The sequence below is a fragment of the Peromyscus maniculatus genome, chromosome 14, assembly GCF_049852395.1.
Source record: "Peromyscus maniculatus bairdii isolate BWxNUB_F1_BW_parent chromosome 14, HU_Pman_BW_mat_3.1, whole genome shotgun sequence".
Lineage (NCBI taxonomy): Eukaryota > Metazoa > Chordata > Mammalia > Rodentia > Cricetidae > Peromyscus > Peromyscus maniculatus.
Genome location: NC_134865.1, coordinates 45491182 through 45511192, shown reverse-complemented (window position 1 = coordinate 45511192; position 20011 = coordinate 45491182). Strand labels below are relative to the sequence as shown.

The following is a 20011-nucleotide window of genomic DNA, read 5'->3' as shown; positions in this document are numbered from 1 at the left end:
TGCCTCTGCCTCCCAAGTGCTGGGACGAAAGTTGGTCACCACCATACCCGGCCACAAATCTCCTTTTAAGCAGTTTCAATTATCCAACCAATCTGAACGGTTGTCAGAGAAGTTCAAGTTGTAGCTGAACTCTTCTCAGGCAAGACGGACACTAGCTCCTTGCTTTACTCCTTCAGGACTGGCACACCCCGGAACGCCCATATTCTATCAGGTGACCATATGCCTAGCCCTAGTTTTTGTACCTCAGTCCACTGATGACATTAGATAAACCTTGAAACAAGCGAGAGACGTTTTTCTAAAGGTCACTTCGAAAAACAGTATCCCACGTTACAATGCCTTTCCACCATCTGTCCCCGGCCCAGGCAACTCAATTTCCCGTTCTCCCCATCTACTGTGTCCCACAGGTAAACAGAGCTCTCACGCCCACCTGTCCACTTGGCTCACGGCCAAGATGAGTCTCCTGCTCGTCTGAGTTGTTCTTGACTGGCAGTGTGGTGAGTCGGACAACAGCTCACCCAGAGAGACGAGACAAAGAACGTTCACTCCAGGCAGGAACTATGCCTGAGACCTGCTCAGCCTCCATTCGAGTTCCTCTTCCATTCCTCTACCCACCGTGGGAAGACGGCGGGAGTACAGGTAGAAGAGTGAAGAAGCCACTCATTGAAATTAGCGAACACACTTCTCAGTATTGGAAAAGATGGGGAGATGCCCTAAGGTCAGACATTATGACGTCAGAACCTGCATGTTTAGCCGGGCGTTTAGCAGATGCTGAGCGCTAGTCACAGGGTAAATCAGGTGCGGCTCGGGTGGGTCCCTTTGTTTCTCCAATCTCCTCTCTGTCTCTCCACATCCCACTGGCAACACCAGCACTGCAGACAGCTAGGAGGAACCTCCACATCCAGCTCCCCACAGGGTACCCAGTAACCCGATCCCACAAACATGCAGAGCCGAGGATGGAGGGAGAAAAATCTACCCACATTAAAAAGAGGTCCTTCGAATTCATTACCTGTCACACAAGGTTAGCCATTTATGTGGGTTAAGAACACTTTATTCCAAGGCTCTAAAATGAATCCTTTCAGGTTAAATGGCTTTAGCACTTCCAATGACTGGGACGCTCACTACAAAGGATGCTTTGAGAAAGGATTCTTTCCTCGCTGATGTCTGCTCACCTCACTATTGCAAGAATACGGAAACATTTCTTTCTTTCAAAAAGGCCTTTGTTTTATTTATTATTTAGTGTGTGTGTGTGTGTGTGTGTGTGTGTGTGTGTGTGTGTGTGTAGTGTGAGTATCACACTATGTGGCTGTTAGAGGACAACTTTGTGGGGTTGGACTACAGGCTTTCCTGGCAAGGGCCTTAACCCTGAGTTATTTTTAGGGCCATACAAAATTTCTTAAGGTTGATTTTTTTTTTTTTTTTTTTTTTGTCTTTTTGAGATAAAGTTTCTCTATTATGTAGCTTTGGTTGTCCTGGAACTCTTTATGTAGACCAGGCTGGCCTTGAACTCACAGAGGTCCACCTGCTTCAGCCTGTTGGGATTAAAGGCGTATGCCATCATGCCTGGCTTTTTAGAGGTAGATCTTTATATACAGGCAAATAAGAACATAAAAGTTCGCCAAAACAAAGTTTTTAAGAGTACAAGAAAACCAATGACTTCTTAACCCACTGACGTCATCTGTGAAGTTAAGGTGAAAAAGGAAAACGGCCCCGCCTGCTTTTCCACGGGTGAATTTTCCTGGGGACTAAGCTGGACTTTACAGACCACATTTCAGTGCAGAACTCGACAGAGCCAGCGGGCTTTAGTTGGCCTGGAACCCCACTACCCATCCAATGTCACGAAGTCACTGGAGAGGAGACAATCTGCCACCTCTCAAGACTCCAGTTCTACACCTAAACGGGATGCGACTTCGAGACCCTGTTCCCAGGTGGAAAAGGAAAACGAACACACAGACAACAAACAGACGAAGAAACCACCCCAAGAACAAAGTTTTCCAGCCAACGACGGTGTTTAAAGGACCTTCGCACAGTAAATCAGCCTGCTGCTGTCCTGTTTTCTCCGCAGCCAGACTGAAATAATACAGCCCAGCAGAGGTGTGAATTACCCCCATTCATCTTAATGGAGTGTTAACTTCAAAGGCTTGTATTAACCATTTAAATGCTAAGCTCATGAGTAAACATTGTTAAGGGGGAAAAAAAAAGTACAACTTAAAACATTCACTCCGAACATATGAAAGTAATTTACGGTCTTGGCATTTTGTCTTTTAATTTAGCAAATAACTCTCCCAATGTTAGGAAAGTGTGTATTTTGTGCGTTTCTTAGTTTTATTTTTAAATAGTTATTACCTAATAAATTATGACCATTAAGCCCATAAGGAGAAGGCCCAGATTTCCCAGAAAGAGTGCTGTGGGTACTAGCCCAAGGTTATGAAGGGGCCATGGCTCTTGCTAGCTTTTCTCATTGGCTTCCTCTAAAGTCACAGAAAATGTGACCTCAGACAGGCAACCAGGCAAGGCAGAACGCTGAAGTAAAACTGACCACCTCCACCAACTCCTTTTCTTGATAGTAACTCCATTTTGTGCAGTGTTACAAAGGGTATTTGTCTCCTGACAAACCTCCCAGGGCACCAGCTCCAGAACAGGTGACAAACATATTAATTGATGGCCAGCTGTCACCACACTTACCATTTGCCCCTGGGGGCATCCTTGCATCTGTTGTAGATTTAGGGTTATTTTGGTATTACCAGAGTTAAGATTTATTTAGGCAGCTGAACACCTATGAGCATTATTTCATAAACAGAACAATAGGGTATGAGGAGCTCAGTCGGCGAGCTCTGACCTGAAGCCGAAGGAGAGGCCATGCTTGCCCGGGCTGGGGCATGCGAAGTGCTCAGCCTCGGCGTGGCAGGAGAAGCAGCACGCAGCTGGTGTGGAACTGTGGGAAAGCACTAACCCCTGCTTCCGGGGCCAGCTCCTGGGGGTGAAGGCCAAAGAGACTCAGGTCAAAGTTAGGCAAGATACAAGATGAAAAATCCAAGGCTTCGTTCCGTGCCCTCGGGTAAAAACCACTTCATTTTACTGCTCCCGATAAGGGATGAGACAGAGAAAGGGCAAACAGCTGGTAAGAAAGCCTCGCTGGTCTGCATCTAATTTATTAAAGGCCATTTAATCCTCCCAACAGTCACGAAAATGGGTATTACTTCCCTTTCACGGAGTTGGAAGTAGAGGCTCGGAGGTTAAGAGTGGTGTGGCTTTCATTAGGCTCTGAATCCTGCTCTTCGAACCCACAGCTTGGCCTTGCCCTGTTACACCCAGCGCTCTCAAGCTGCCAGCGTTCTCTTTGATCTTTCCGGAAGAGCAGCTCAGTCGCCACACTTTCAGCCTCTTTCCTAAGTGGGAGGCAAGAGGACCCCTGTAAAAGTGTGTCTTTCCATGTATGCAAACTATCACTTTGCACGAGACTCCCTACTTTCCAAGTCAACTGCAGCCGGCGGCCAAACACAGCGCCCTTTACGTGGAACCCTCATGGCAGAAGAGTCCCAGCTTCAAGTTTCCAACGGGGAACCATGTCAGTGGTCCAAAAGCAATGTTTCACGGTTTCTAGACAACGTATGAGACAGACCATCACTAGGTGTCTGTTTTCCAAGAATGTTACATATTTTAGTGACAGCCTGACAAGGTTTGGGGAACTTTCAAACTCATCAAAGCAACAGGAAAATCTCAGGTGAGACTGGGAGGCAGGGCCATACCCAGTAGAGAAATCTCAGTTTCTGACTGACACTAAGGTTAACCTCCACACTAAGAATCAATTTTGTATAAAAATGTAATGCACTGACTTCTTAATAAAACAAAATTGATACCTTATATATTGTAGGGAGGCACACCAACTCAAGACTTTCTTAGAGGCCCTACTGAACGGACAAAGGGAACTTCAGGTCTGTGACCTTGTTCAGGAGTGGACCTGGCAGGGCCTGTCCAGGGCTGAAGCCCATGTCTCAAGAGTCAAGGTTACAGTTTCTGGACAGCCAGGGTAGTTACACAGAGAAACCCTGGCCCCAAAAGCCAAAAATAAAAATAAAAATAAAAATGAAAAGGCAAGGCCCAGGAAAATTTTTGCAAAATACTTACTTCATAAAGGACAAGCATCCAATGCACACAAAGAATATGTAAAACTAAATAATAAGCAAACAACCCAACTTAAAAATGGGCAAAAGAATTAGCCACTCATCTAAGAAAATAGGCAGCGGCTGGTCACAGAAGCATGTGCGATGTCCCTATCATTCCATTAGGGAATCTCAAAACAGTTGTTCTCGACAACACTCAGTTGTCGAGAACTCAGCGCACTACACTACTAACACCAAATGCTGGTGAGGATATGGGATTATAGAACGCTCACTCATTGCTGACAATAATACAAAAATGTTACAGCAGCTTGGGAAGAGCTTGGCAGTTTCTTATAAAACTAAACAAGCACGTGCTCCTTGGTATTTAACCCGCCCTCCCCAAATGAAAACATGATCATGTAAAAACTGCACACAAACATTTTTAGCACCTTTATTGATAGTTGGCAAAACTTGGAAGCAGTAGGAAGGTCTTCCATGAGGTGAGTGTTTCAACAACCTTGATACAACCCTATAATGGGATATTATTCAATATTAAAAGGAAATGAGCTATTACATCAAAGTCAGTCTGAAAATGCCACAGGGTCCTATGTGGTGGTATTATGTTCCCCAAAATATATCGTGCACCCTAATAAATTTATCTGGGGTCAGAGAACAGAACAGCCACTAGACAGACATAGAGGCCAGAAAATGGTGGCACACACACCTTTAATCCTAGCCTTCTGGAGGCAGAGATCCATCCAGATCTCTGTGAGTTCAAAGCCACACTGGAAACAGCCAGGCGTGGTGACTCACGCCTTTAATCTCAGGAAGTGATGGCAGGAAGCAGAAAGGTATATAAGGTGTGGGGACCAGAAACTAGCTGGTTAAGCTTTTAGACTTTTGAGCAACAGTTCAGCTGAGATCCATTTGGATGTAAGGACACAGAGGCTTCCAGTCTGAGGAAACAGGATCAGCTGACGAACTGGCAAGGTGAGGTGGCTGTGGTTTGTTCTGCTTCTCTGATCTTCCAGCATTCACCCCAGTACCTGGCTCCAAGTTTGATTTTATTAATAAGACCATTTAAGATTCGTGCTACAGTCCTACATGATCCCAATCACGGCATTCTTGTAAAAAGATCAGTGGTGGCCAAGAACAAACCCTCACTCAGACCTTTATCATTCCTGGGTATAACATGCTATACTGCCACAAGGCATTCATATCAGGGAACGCTTGAGGTTAGACTACCCTTGTAGGGAGTCAAATGGAATCCCTTAGTTCATTTACTCAATATATCTGGAAACATAAAACTACTCTAAAAAAATAAAAGCTATTTATTTTTTTTAAAAGTCACAAATGGCAGGTATGTGCCAGGATGATGGCAGGCATGTGCCAGGATGCTGGCGCACACTTTTAACGCCAGTACTTGTAAAGTGGCAGCAGGCAGATGCTATGAGTTCAAGGCCAGCCTCGTCAATACAGTGAGATCCTGTCTCAAAAACAAAATAAAATAAAATTCCCACAAAAAAGAGTGACTCAACATATTTAAGAACAACATTTTGAATATTTCTAATTTTTGGTTCAAAATAAATTGACTAAATTCCTGCTGCTCTGTCTTGCTTTTCTGGTAATAATTTTCCTGAGTGTGACTTTCATATCCAATGCCTTCCAGAATGATTCCTTCTTGCTTACAGAGGTAAGTTATTCTTTATAATAGAAAAAATTTTTTTTCATTGTTGACCCAGTCAAAAATGATGAGTGCTAAACTGAAGCTCCCGACCAAGGCGCCGGTAGTGAGCAGGAGCAAGGCCTGTGGAGAAAAGCAGACCGTGAGTGTGAGCCTCGGTCCTCTGAGGTGGACTTCCACGCAGTATCAGAATACAGGGTCTCACTCTGTAGCTCAGGCTAGCCTCAAACACTCAGCAATCCTCCTCCTTCACCCCCCTACGAGCTGGGAATACAGGCATGACCATCACACCCGACTCCAAAATGTACTTCATATATGAAGATACATATTGACTTAGACATAAACAGTAATGAAATGACAAGCTATTTCTTAAGACAGAAGGCTTAAAGGAAACAGCTGGGAACAACCTACCCCAAGCTTTTTCCAGAGAAAATCCTCTCTGCTAAGTTTCATGTAAAACAGCCCTGGGAACACAAAAATCAAGCACGTTGATGTGCTGGCACCTACAAGGAAGAGAGGAGAAAATAAGACATCACTGGATCCGCTGTGAGAGCAACGACTTCATTGCCCCTTTCTTTCCGTGGAGCTGGGAATCAAATCCAAGAGCTCTACCACTACGACGCCCTCCCCGGCTCCTTTTAGTGCATGATTTCTTTTTTAATGGAAACTTACCAACTACACCAAACATATTCCTAATGTCAGGAACATATATTGCAAGTAAAACAATGATAATGTTGAGTGCTAATGTGGTCAGAGAATGCCGGATCCATGAAAATGGAAAATTTGAGAAAAGTAGCATCATTAAAGCTTTTCTGGCCTGTAGAGCAGAAAAAAGAGATTCAGGCAAAGGGAAGGATCAAAGGCATGGCATTTGCTTAGAGAAACACATGTATAGTAACCATAATATTTTTACCCTAAATCATTTCTATTCCCCAGACACAGCATAAACTATCATTATGCAGTGTTTTTACACACATAAACCTTTCTGGGTGAGCTTCATAAAAATTATTTTGCTTAAATTCCACACAAAAGTTTCATAGGCAATTTTTTAAGGTTCTGTAATTTAAAAAAATTACAAGCAATAACACTGTGTTATGAAATCACAAAGAACAATTTTCATTAAATTCAACAGACAAACAAACTTTCAGGCGGAAAAAAATAAACCATGGTATGGTAAAGAAATGCCATTTTCTGTTTTATTTCTGTTATCTGTTCCATGGCATGTAAATACAAGAAAACAGTTCCCACATCTCCCATTGCCAGGGCAGGTCACTGGCAACCACAGCGCACAAGTTTATCTGGCCTTGGTCGGACCCCTGGTCCTGCAGCCTCACAGGGAGGGGCAAGCATTCTGGAAGGTCCTGGATTTTAGGAACTCACGTGAGTTCAAGACACCCAGGCAGAAGCATTTCCACCCACTGCCCTTGTTTTCATTTTCACAGAAATTTTTAGGATTCTTATGTGTAGCGACTGGATACAGATGGCAATCTGTCCGCCTCTTGAATCCTAGAGCAAGTTCAAAGCCTAAGCATGAACTCCCCATGGGAAGCAACCTGTAACAAACCAGGAGGGGCTCCTTTCTGCTGACTCGACTGTCTCTTCTTTGTGCACATTCTTTTGAAAACAGAATACAGAACGACCTCCCCCCCCAAAAAAAAAGCCCCTTAAAACCATAGTCTCTAAATTAGAAACAAAACCAAGGGAGAGGTAAAGCTAAACCAAATCTCAGAAAGCACAAATTAGCTTCGAGGTGGACTGTTATTTTTGTGCTTTCATGGGACCATATGCTAGTATGAGGTCTTGGATCAATTACTTGACAAATGAATAAGATACACAAGACTAGATGTGATTCAAAGGGTCTGGTCTGCAAAGAATTAGTGTTGCCATATTAGGGAGTCACGACACTAAGCAACAGAACCTTTGGGCATACTTACAGGGAAGTGGATTAGAGGAACTGTCAAAAGCACAGCGAACAGTATGCATAACTTCACAGCCATGACAACAACATCATGTGGCAAGTATTTACTATAACCTTGTAGCAACTCTGACTCCACTTTGTCTGTAAGTAAATTAAAACAATAACAACAGCAGCAGCAATCAGGGGCGCATTAGAAAACTATGTGCCACTATATCAATAATAGCAAAATTCTTGATATTTCTGTTGGTTTATTGGATCATACCAGGCTTGGATCCCGTTCTGAAATTCATTTCTGGCCCTTTTCTCTCTGCTCTGAAATACCAAGATATTTAATATTTTCTTGAGATGTACACTTCTTTCTAAAACGTATAACACTCATTGACTTATTTGGGTGTGCCAATACCATTGTACACACGTGGAGCTCAGAGGGCAGCTTGCAGGCGTTGGCTCTCTCCTTGTACCACGTGAGTCCTGAGACTCACACTTAGGTCATTGGGCTTGGTGGCAGGTGCTTCTACCTGCTGGAACATCTTGTCAGTCCATGTCCACTCTTGTGTTCTTTAAGAAACGTTAAACCAGGACACACAGAATGTCCACAATTTAATTTTAAATACAAAAAATTGTATTTAAAAGTATCTCCCTAACCATGTGTGGTGGTGCAAGGCTTTTATCAAAACAATGGGGAGGCAGAGGCAGATGGATCTCGGTGAGTCTGAGGCTAGCCTGGTCTACCTAGCAAGTTCCAAGCCAGTGAGGCCCAGTCATAAAAACAATAAAATAAAACAAAATACAAACGAAAGCAAAACTCCTTAGAAGTTTCCATAATTTTACGGAAAGTGTTTGTAAAATGTTGACGTGTACTGCTGAATTTGGTCACCATGGCAATATGAGATAGGAAGGCTCACAAATACCAGCCAGTTTGCCTAAGAACACATATCAGGGGGGCAGAGCAGGGCACCCCACACTTTCGTGATAGCTTTCCCGCTATACCAGCATTTTCTCAAATTTCACAGCGCTTTGTGTAAGACTATACTTTCAGGGTCAATTCTATAGTCTGCACAGTGTGCATATTATCAGCTTTGTCCATTTTCATCTTGCATAAAAGAAAATGAAGCGTTAAGAAAATGGCTTGTTTAGTCAGGACAGAGAGAGACAGGACTGAGAGATGCCGCCCCTGCTTTCTGCCTGGTAGTTTCCCTCACCCAGGTCACCTGAGGAAGAACAAGGGTGTTCACACCACACCTCAGGACCTATGGACAAAGACCAGTTTGGACCTAAATATAAAAATCAAATTTTAGAAATACAAAAATTAGAGGAAATACAAAAAGCAAATATGCCTGTTTTTCTGGGTCTTAAGAGATAAGAGGACCCCGTAAAGATGCACCGGAAAGTTTATACAAGGTGAATAAATCTAAGCGGCAGAAGGAGGCTTAAACAAAGCGCTACGGTAATTCTAAACTGAGACGACAATGCGCATTCAAATCCCACTACCTGCTGTAACTTCCTGTCTCCAGATGACAATAATTCATGGACCTCAACAGTTACTGAATTCACGGAATGAGCTGCCATGTGTGCTGACATTCAAAGACGTGGAACAGACTTTCTAGAACGGAGAAGCAGAACCAGCAGAAGCCTGCGGTAGCAAAGGGCACTTGTGCTTGAGGAAGTGAATGCTCCAGTCAGCACCACAGTGGAGGCATCGTGAGCAGGAGGGCAAGAGGACAGTGAGTGAGTGAGTGAGTGAGCTGGAGAAGACTCAGCAAGACAGCCCTGCACCGGGTTTAGATGAAATCTGACAAGCCAAAAGTACAAGCATCTAGGAATTGGATAATTTCAATTGTCAATTTGATGAGATCTAGAATCGCCCAGGAGACAGACCTCTGGTGTGTGTGTGTGTGTGTGTGTGTGTGTGTGTGTGTGTGTGTGTGTGTGTGTTTATCTTGATTAGGTTAGTTGAGGTGGGAAGACTCAGTAGTGGATGGCACCATCCCGTGGGCCAGGATCCTGGACTATATAAAAGGAGAAAGTAAGCTGGACAAGACTTCACTACTCCTGATTCTTCCGCCACTGTGCCTTCCCGGCCATGATGATCTGGGAGCCACAACAGACCCTCCCTCCCTCCCTCAGGCTGCTTTGGACCTCAGGTGTTGTGGTGCAGCAGTGAGGAACGTGACTAAGACAGAAAGAGGAGTGTACTGTGACTCGAACTACACCCAAGTGCAGAGTGGAAGGAAAACACCAGAAACAAAGAAACAAAGAAACAAAAAGCTACTGTTATAATCACTAAAGTAATGAGACTCTGAGCTAGGCTAGTCATGGGCACAGCAGAGAAATAAAATCGTCTACAGTGCTACAGACGAAAATTACAGAATGGAGAGATGGGACTAGGTATGAGGACTGGGAAGGGCCAAGAAATCTGGATTCTATTTCCAAATCTGTGAGATACTTAGGAGTCTTTGGAGAAATATGGCAAACTATTTTATTTCCATTTTCTGAATCATAAAATGAGCTGTTAACACTCCCTGTTTAACGGCCTCACAGACATTAAAATGGCCGGCTACCCCGTGTTTGGGCACCGGCCTGGCTCACCAGAGGGACACTGTCCTCTGTAACATCTGTGATTAGAACCAATATTATTCATGTAGGTTGATACTTATAGACCCTTTAATCTGACACAAGTTCGATATTAACTAAGCTTTGAGAGTCCTGGATAAAGATTCCAATCAGCTCCACAAGTATTAAGAACTACATTTACTAGAAATCCTACTTTCCCAGGGGGAAAGCCTTCTGAGACACCCTCCCACAACCCCCCCCTCATATTCTTAATTGAGCCTTAACATGTATAAGGAACAATTATAACACACTCATTTGGACTCAGAGAAAGCTTCATAAATTCTAGAAAGAACCGCTTTTTTTTTTTTTTTGCAAGTCATTTGTACCGCTGGCGTCACATGGCTGCCTGCTTAAGACACCGAGGAAGATTTTCATTAGGTAGCACCAAGAATACTGGCTTGCAGGCAGAAAGCTGCCTTAAATCCATGGCAGTCCACTTTACCTCTCTAGGGTGAACTTCTAACCTGGAAAGATGAATTATATAAGCTTGACCTTTAGGCTAGGCCTACCAAACTAACAATTTCTTGTTATTAGACAGCTCTGACTAGACTACTTGAAAGCCACAGCAGAAGACATTTCTTGATTCTGATTAACAATGAAAAAGAAGAACTATCGCGAGGAACAGACTGTTCTGCCTGTCCTCTACCTTTGGGAGGGCGTCCCCACCCATCTGTGGACAGCCTACCGCCGCGGGACCCTATCAGCTGTGCATTCCTGCAGGACACAACATTTGGGTGCCCAGGTGCTGTGGAGGGGGGCCACGGTACAGGCACACCCACAGCTGGACTACGGCAAATCCCTGTCTAGGACACACACTGGGAACCCCGAGGTGAGAGGGCACCCACTGAAAAGCCGTCACTCAGAAGAGGGGCTGGGGAGAGGGCTTGGCTGTAGAAATGGTTGCCCTGCTGCTACGAGGACCTGAGTTCAATCCTCAGAATCCATGTTTTTTAAAAAAAAAATCATCTGGGTGTGGTGGAATGTGCTGCTAACCCCAGTGCTGGGGAGGCAGGGACAGTGGCGACCCTCCCTGCAGCTTGCCCAAAAGCCTACTTGTAAATTCCCGGCCAAGTGTCAGACCCTGTCTCAAAATGACAAGGTGGAAGGCTCCTGATGAATGACCCCCGAGGCTGTCCTCTAACGGCCACTCTCACATGCACACACAGGGACCTGTACACACACACAACAGATGTGTAAGAGTAATTAGAAGCATGATGCTGAAAGAGGACCCCTAAAACAGAGACAGTTACAACAGTTAGGGTGACAGTATACACAGCGATACACAGCTATAAACAGGCCTGGGTTGAGAAGGACTATTACGTGCCAAATACTACAGCAGGGTTTTAGATAGAACTCACTTCTGCCTCACCATAGCCCTCTGCAGTTAGGCTCATACTATAGATTAGGAGCTGAAGATGCTCCATGGTAGAGGCTCTCCTCAGGGTCACAGAGCTAGTTAGGGAATGACAGCTAGTTATATGACCCAGACTTGCTGGGTTTCAAAACCAGTATTCTTCTCAAAGGGCCTAGGAAAGATAGTGGTATAAGAAAACACTGTCTAAAGACTTGGCACTTGCGGAAACCGGGAGATAAGTATAAATAAGGGTCCACAGCTGGTGACCGCAGAAGTCCCAACCTTGAAAAGTGCACAAAGCCATCAAGCAGGTCACCAACAGCTAAGCATCCCCAAGTAGTAACAGCCATTCACTTGCAGTTACTATAAAAACACTTCTAAGCTGAAGAATACATTCAAAATTGGGCTTGAGTGGCATGTGCTAGGATGTGATTGTTTGTGAATTTTGCTCATTCTTTCTTGCTCTAGACTTTGATTTTGTTCTTGACATGCTTGTTCAAAGAAGAAAAAAAAAAACCCAACAAACTATGCAGGAAACGTTTCCAAAATAAATAAAAGAGAATTTTGCTTATGCTTTATAATTTTACAAGTGTCTTTAAGAAACTTGAAGAGACAGGCCCCGGGGCAGCATGGGGAGGAATGCACTTAAGCGCATGCTGTATAAGCGAAGTCGGAAGACAGGGCCGGCCAACGGCTGAGTGCACTGTACTAGCTTTTGCCTTCTGGAGCTGCTTTGTGTAACTATTGAGATGGTTTACTTTCCTAACCTCTAAGTTTACCATCTGGAGCCTAACATACTGAATATGTAATTTCCCCTCGCTTTTTTCAAGACTATATAGCTCTGGCTGTCCTAGAACTCACTACGTAGACCTGGCTGTCCTCGAACTCATAGAGATCCACCTGCCTCTGTCTCCTGAGTGCTGAGATTACATGTGTGGCATCACCATGCCTGGCTCTGAATACACAAATTTAAAAGACCCAAATCATTATTTTATAGAGACATCAATATACTTGAAAATCTACGTAAAAATCTAAGAAAAACTTGAAGGGCTAGAGATGGCTTAGCTGTTAAGAACACGTAGTGCTCTCACAGAGAAGAGGAGTTGGACACTCAAGTTGGGTGGGTCACAGCCACTTGCTTCCGAGGTAATTCCACCTTCTGGGGACCTGATGCCCTCTTCTGGCCTCCACAGGTAATCCATTCACACGCACAAACTCACACTCGGACACACATATACATACCATTCTAAAGAGAGGAAAAACTTTCCCATGAGGTCATTACTCTCAGGCCTGACTCACCTTTGTCAGAAAAAGGAGCTCACAAAGCCACCACAGTGCTGACATGTGACCTGACAGATAAACTGACAAGGGAGAGGTAGGAAGAAAGACCACAGGCAGGTGTGAGGTCATCTGCGCTTCCCTCATTACCGCTGGTTAAGAATCTACTCACCATAAAAAGTGAGGTATCCAAAGAGCGCAGATACCAAGTAAACCAGGAAGCTCAGAGCAATTGCTGTATTGCTTACGTTCTGCATCCTTTTCTTTGAGGGGCTGAAACACAAACACGGTAGGAATTGATATCTGAAGAAACAAGCCTCTCGCAGGCCAGTCAGGACTCTTCAGACAACCGTGAGTTCATCAATGACTACACATTAGAATTCACAAGTGGACACTCACAGACAAAGATGGCGTCACTGACAACATTACCAACGAGGACGGAATTAGCTGGCGACTGCCTTGTTTTTTTAACTAACACTTAGAATTCAGGACAACAGAGAAGGATTCATAAATGAGAATGCTATTCAATCCGAAAGCCCCAGAGAGAAATGCACATTCCCAGCGTTCTACAGTACCTTTGAAGCTCACAGTATATGGGCAATATTGAGGTATGGCAGAGAAATGAAAAAGCCATGGTTGGTATGGCATAAACACTCTGAAAAAAAATTTAGAGGAAAAAAATTATTAAATGCTACTCCATTTTTATTTGGTAACACACTTGATTCTTTTTTTTGTTTGTTTGTTTTAATTACACTTAAAAAAAAAACTTGTGCGTGTGTATGTGCGTGTGCGTGGGTGTGTGCGTGCGTGCGTGCGTGCGTGCGTGTGTGTGTGTGTGTGTGTGTGTGTGTGCCCACACAGCCATTTCACTAAGCACTTGCTGAGGTCAGAGGAAAACTTGTGGGAGTCAGTATTTTCCTTCCACCATGTGAGTTCTGGGGAGCAGGGTCAGGTCAACAAGCTTGCAGGCAGGCGCCCAACAAGACAACCGAGCCACCTTGCCAGCCCAACAATAAAGTTCTTAAAAAAACAAACAAACAAACAAAAACCTTGGTCAAATTTATTTCATCCTTTATGAATGATCTCTTTATAAGACTTTTGAGAGGTGGGGGGGGGGGTGCTCTACAGATGCCAGCAAACACTGTAGCTTACGATGGCTTAGGTGGCTTGCTTAGTCTGACCTGAACAGTTTCTGGCTGGCCTCTCGTATCATGTTGCTTTATTGCAATTACCACTTTCTATATTATTTGGGTAAGATAAAAATAATTTAGATAAGATATAAACAGCTACATTTAAAGACATTTTATTATAATTTCCAGTCATTCTTAAGGTATTCACAATTTAAAAACATCTCATTACCTCAAGCAGCATGCTTGATGCTTCCAAATCTGCTTTTACTTACTCAATCCAAGTAAGTACTAAAAATAGAAACCACATCTTTGTACTGCCAGAATCTTCAACCAAGATCTTTTTTAATGAACACAAAGATCATTAATTCTAGACCTGAAAAACTCCTTGGGATCCCATGTAATACCTATAGTTTCTTTAAAAATTATTATTAGAATACTTAACAAAAGCCACAGAAAACTAGCAAGCCAGAAAGTTACCCTCTAAATTAAAGTGCTGTCTTTAACAAATGGATGGTAATGATTTCTCTTTTCTGGTCTAAAAATATTTCTCCTCAGCTAGCATTAGGCTCTTTACCAAGAGAACTTCCAGATGAAGAACTACTGTGGGATATAGTACCTAGGAAGTTGTGTCCTCTGAAGCTGCATTAGGGGAACCAGAGTTTACACCACAGATTCTCTGGTTCATATATTGTTCAATTTCCCAGCGTCAATTACCCTACCTAGATCTTTCAGGCCCGTGGAGGTCTTTACCATGTGAAAGATGTGGTAACCTCCCTCGTGAGGCTTGAGACATTTCTTAGTTAAAAACAAAGGAAGGTTCTGCACAGAGGACTAACCACGTTAACATTCTACACTAATAAAGTGCAGTGAGTGGAGGAATCCAGTGTCTGGGACCTATAAAACAACATTTCAGCAGAAATACAAAGAGGAGAAGGAAGAGACTCCCAGAAACAGGAAGACTTGGCTTTTCCACTAGAACAAAGCAGGGACCATGCAAATGGCAGTTCCTGTTTCTCTGCTCATGCTCAGGGACTCTTCCAAATTCTCAGGGATTCTCAGGACCCTACAGCTCTCTTAGAGCAGTCAAGGAACTTGGTCTTCAGGTCTCTGCTCTGAGCATCATAAATTTCCCCTTGGAATGCTGTTCACAAGGAGGATTGGCAGTACTCAACTGCTGGTCCAATGATGAGGCTGTTTAGCTAGAGACCCAAGTCCTACTCACAGGGGAGGAGTTTTTTGATGTAATTGGCGATTTAGCTTTACAAGTCCAGAGCGCAACAGGAAAACCGTATCCACAGAGGACCTTACTGGCCAGACCAGACATTTGGTAAATCTGTTCTTTTAGGCAAAGGCCCATTTAAAACAGGCTCCATTTAAAGGCATGCCAAAAGAAAGAAAAGAAAAAGGTGGCTGTTTCATAATGGGCCACCCTGTGTTAAATAATATTATTCTTCTGGTAGGCAATCCTATACTTAGCACTTTCATGAAAATTAATTAGTTACAGGTATAAAGACCTGAGAGACCCTGTTACACAAATCTCTTAAAACTTGAAATGTGAAAAATCAACCCAAAGTATCTGTTAATAAGTTACACACCTCTTTGGAGAAATGAAAGAGCTTTGGTTTACAGTCATCTGCAGCATTTGAAATCTGTTTAAGAGCAATGAGGGGAAAAAGAGAAACCAACAGCTATTAAAAGTCAGAATACATCAACAAATATGATGAATTTATTACTACTACACTTTCCCATCAAATCACTTCAAAGAAAAGTTCTAAAATGCAATGGAACCATTACTTTTTCATTAATTAGAAACATAATCATTTATCTTCCATTTCTTTTTTTTGGTTGAAAAGTTAAAACAAAAGAACCTAAAAATTATCACCTGGAACACTCCATCGATGCAATTTAAGGTCAGAGGACAAGGGATGGACCATTTTTTAATTACTATCTGTAAAAGTAAATACAACCGACACTCAGATGATCTGTAGTAAAATTCATCACAAGTTGATCTCAACCAGGACAACATTTTAAAAAATGCCAAACAGGAGGCTAATAGATGGATCCTTGCTGCTCCGATTTTCCCCAGCTAGAATGGGGTCACCCTTTAACATGGTCACTGGAGAGGGGGGCATAGGATACCTTACGTCTGACCAGTGAGGAATCTTGCTCATGAGAGACTCAGTGTGCTCTTGGGTCAATTTTCCAAAATCCAACAGTACCCTGTTTTTTTGTTGTTTGTTTGTTGGTTTGTTTTTAAAAGTGTAACTCAAAAAGGAAGCACGTTTTCAATGACAGTGGCACAGACTATGACTAGGTCTGTCCGCAGCAGACAGGCCTAGACTAGCCAGCAGGCACGAGCTGGGACTTAACACAGAACGTGGCCTGATGCATACCTACTTTGGCCTCTTCACTTTTTCAGGTTTGTGGTATTTTGGTCAATGTGGAGAGAGCTGGCTAGAACATGAAAACTCCAGCTGGCAAAAATAAATTAAAAAAAAAAAAAAAAAAAAAAAAACCTCAAAAGAAAGCCAGAGGGACGATGTTTCCCAGAACGAACAGGTTTCAGGACTGACTCCTAACTGTGACCATCCCGTTCCTAGAGCCATGGTTGCCACCATGTCAACACTGTCCTTGTAGCCCCTGTTGCAGGCACATAATTACTCTGTAAATATTTGCTTCAGGCTAAATCCCAGCACACAAAGGGGCAGAGAGAAGAAAGAAAGTATTTGTCTTTGCAGGAGAGCAGTAAGTGAATACTATTCCTGTTTGGAACTTATCTAGTTTGGGTTTTAACAAATTCAATCAAAATTTTATACAGTGGTAAATCTAAAGAAAACACACACTTTTAGGATTAAGTTAATGAGTGAACCCAAGTCAGTCTTAATTTAAAAATCTCACCCAAAGGGGGGGTGGTGGGGCGCCTAAGGACAAACTGGGCATTTCCAGGTTAAGTTTTCATATAAAACCAAGCTTAACCATCGACAGAAAAGAACAGAACCAGAACCAAGAATCTCATTTTTTTTTTTTTTTAAAGAGATAGCGTGTGGGTTAGGGGAGAGCGCCTGGTCTCTCTTGTACCCTGCTGATGACACTCCAAACGCAGTGTCCTCCTGGGGCCTCGGACAGCACCTCTGAGCACTGCTCAGCACCAGGCCTTGAGCGCCACATGAGTGCTCTTCCCTCTCTTCCTTGCTTGGTCCTCTGTGACTTTAGAAGGCCTCAAGTCAAAATCCTTGCAAAAATTCTCCAAGATACAATAGAACCTATTTCATTTACTAGAAAGAATTATTAGCAACTGGATTTTACGCTAACATAAATTCCCTTATTACAGGGAATTCCTGTGCAAACGGCCGTCCCAGCTTCAGACCAGCATGGTGGGATGGGGTGGCCGGAGATGCAGAGAGGTGAGGAGGGGGCCCGAGACCCATCAACAAGAGAGGAGAGAGTTACAGGGTAAGAAGGCAATTCTGGGGGATGGACAGACAAGAAAAATGACCCGAAGCACTAAAACTACTTAATGCCCAAAAGGCCCTTCCTCCTCCGTCTTTCAAATCCCTTTACAGAGCTCTCAGGAACCCTTCCCTCCCCTCAACTCCAGAGACTTGCTTCAAAGTGACCAAAAAGGTAAGTTAAAAAAAAAAGGATAAAAGCATCTGTTACGTCACTTTGAGCCATTGATAAAAATTGAAATTTATTTTTAAATTTAGATGCTCAAGGGAAAAATTATGCTAAATTTCTAAATGAAAATCAGGATCTGGGAGAGCAGCTAGTAGAGCCACTTTAGCTACATGCTTGAAGAGTTTAATTAAGAAAATGTTTTCTATATTGATTGTATAAAACAATATAAATGTAATAGACTTATACACACATGTTCTAAAGATATTCAATGAACACACTGGCACACGTGTTTACAGAGTCAGTTAGCTGAGCATGGCGGAGCACACCTTGAGTTCTGGCCCTCAGGAGGCAGAGCCTGGGCAGATGGATTTCTGTGAACTGTACGCCAGCCTGGTCTACACAGTGAGTTCATGGCCAGCCAGAGTTACCTAGCAAAACCCTGTCTCTCCAAAACCAACCAACCAACCAAACAACCAACCAACCAACCAACCAAACAAACAAACAAAAACTAGAAACAGAATCTGTAATACATATGGCAAGAAAAGACAGCATTAAAAAACAAAACAAAACATAATCTTCATAGTCTCATTGTAGGCCAAATTTCAACTCTTCTCACAGGTAGAAATCCAAGCAGATGATTTGTAGAACATCACGATAACTATAAGAGAATCATTTCCATATGACTACTGGAGCAGAAATCTGCATTGAATTAAAGAGTACCTCCTATGACAGAAACCAAAACTATGATAGACATATTGTATCAATACATTTCACCTGTGTTAAGCTATTGACTGTGAAAACTGAATTACTTCTACCTATGAAATGCTTGCCTTGTTAATTAACTAGGAGGAGAAAATTCAGTGTGCTATCGACACTCATTTAAGAACCATACATTCCTATGTATATGTAGGCTACCTTCTAACCATGTAGATAGATGCTTTTCAACAATTACCTTACAATGAAAATACTTACTGTTTCTCTCTAAAGTATGGAACCTAAAAAAATGCATGCTCAATTCACTATCTGAATGGCATTGGGGTCGGTGGAGGGGCAATTCTAACACAGGTAAATTCAACAATGATCAAGAACTGCTAAATATGTTCAGCCTTACAAACATTCCTTATAACATAAATGTTTATGAACAGTGAGATCAGAGTTGCTTATAAGGATTTTAGTCGTTTTATCCTGTGTCTTAGATGATTTAGCCAAAGATAAATGTAATGCAAACAGGACTGATGTGTATATACGTAGTGGGTATGTGGCTGCATGTTTGTGTGGCAGTGTGTGCGTGCATGTGTGGTGTGCATGTGGTTGTATGCACATGTGTGTGGTGGTTGGTGGTTACATATTGTGTGGTTGTGTGTGCATATGTGTGTATGCACAGATGGAAGCCAGAAGTCAACGGTGGATGTCATTCTTCAGGATCCATTCATCTTGGTCTTTGAGACAATCTCTCACTGGCCTGGAGTGTGCTGAGTAGGAGAAGGCTGAGTTGGCTGGCCAGCGAGGCCCAGAAATCCACTCATCTCTGTCTCCCCCAGCACTGGGATTACAAGCATGTACCAACAGGCCCGACTGTTCGCACGGGCTCTAGGAACTGAAAGCAAGCCCTCAGACTTGCAGGGCAGACACGATCTGTCAGCTGAACTCTCTCCCCAGTCTGAGGACTGTTTTGACAGCTCTGGCACCTGGCTCTATAACCTGCTTAGGGGTGACATTTCCCCTTGATTCATTATCAGTAATTCAGGGAAAGCTTAAATACTTAGAAAAAGGTTACTTGGAATATATATACTCTGGCAAATTAAAAATGTTTAATCCTATGTAAGGTTTGACATTTAGATCCTTACTATGGGATAAACTGAACTGCAAAGAATTTTTTTTTTTTTAAGAAATTATATACAAGGACATATCTGTCTTAGAAGAATTAAAAGGTTGCGGGGGGGGGGGGTAAGGTGGGGGGTGGCGCACCCCTTTAATCCCAGCACTTGGGAGGCAGAGGCAGGTGGATCTCTGTGAGTTCGAGGCCAGCCTGGGCTACAAATCGAGTTTCAGGAAAGGCACAAAGCTACACAGAGAAACCCTGTCTTGAAAAACCAAAAAAAAAAAAAAGAAGAAGAATTAAAAGGCTATAAATTTAAATTCTCTTTTATCCTTATGTTAAATTATTTTATAAATGTTAAACTGTTGTTTGATATGATACATAATAAAAAGAGTTAATTAAAAATACATTTCCTGCATATGAAAAGAATATTTATTCCCAACACTATCTTTCTGAGAACATTTTATGCTGAGTAAGCAGATCGGATAGGATTACAT

General features: G+C 42.9%; 1 protein-coding gene across 5 annotated transcripts in view; it reads right to left on the bottom strand.

Annotated features, from left to right (window-relative positions):
• Positions 1-4535: 4535 nt before the first annotated feature.
• Positions 4536-20011, bottom strand: part of Slc38a6 (solute carrier family 38 member 6) — a 66781-nt gene continuing 51305 nt past the window's right edge. For 4 of the 5 annotated variants that reach the window (XM_076550875.1, XM_006992730.4, XM_076550876.1 and 1 more), the window contains 8 exons: positions 15960-16025; positions 15673-15726; positions 13523-13602; positions 13120-13220; positions 7719-7843; positions 6457-6601; positions 6196-6287; positions 4536-5907 (listed from right to left, as the gene is read on the bottom strand). In XM_076550875.1, the coding sequence (XP_076406990.1) occupies positions 5806-5907; positions 6196-6287; positions 6457-6601; positions 7719-7843; positions 13120-13220; positions 13523-13602; positions 15673-15726; positions 15960-16025 (765 nt within the window). In that variant the 3' untranslated portion in view covers positions 4536-5805. The remainder of the gene's footprint in view (positions 5908-6195; positions 6288-6456; positions 6602-7718; positions 7844-13119; positions 13221-13522; positions 13603-15672; positions 15727-15959; positions 16026-20011) is intronic. The other variant, XM_042260782.2, reaches the window with a different exon arrangement.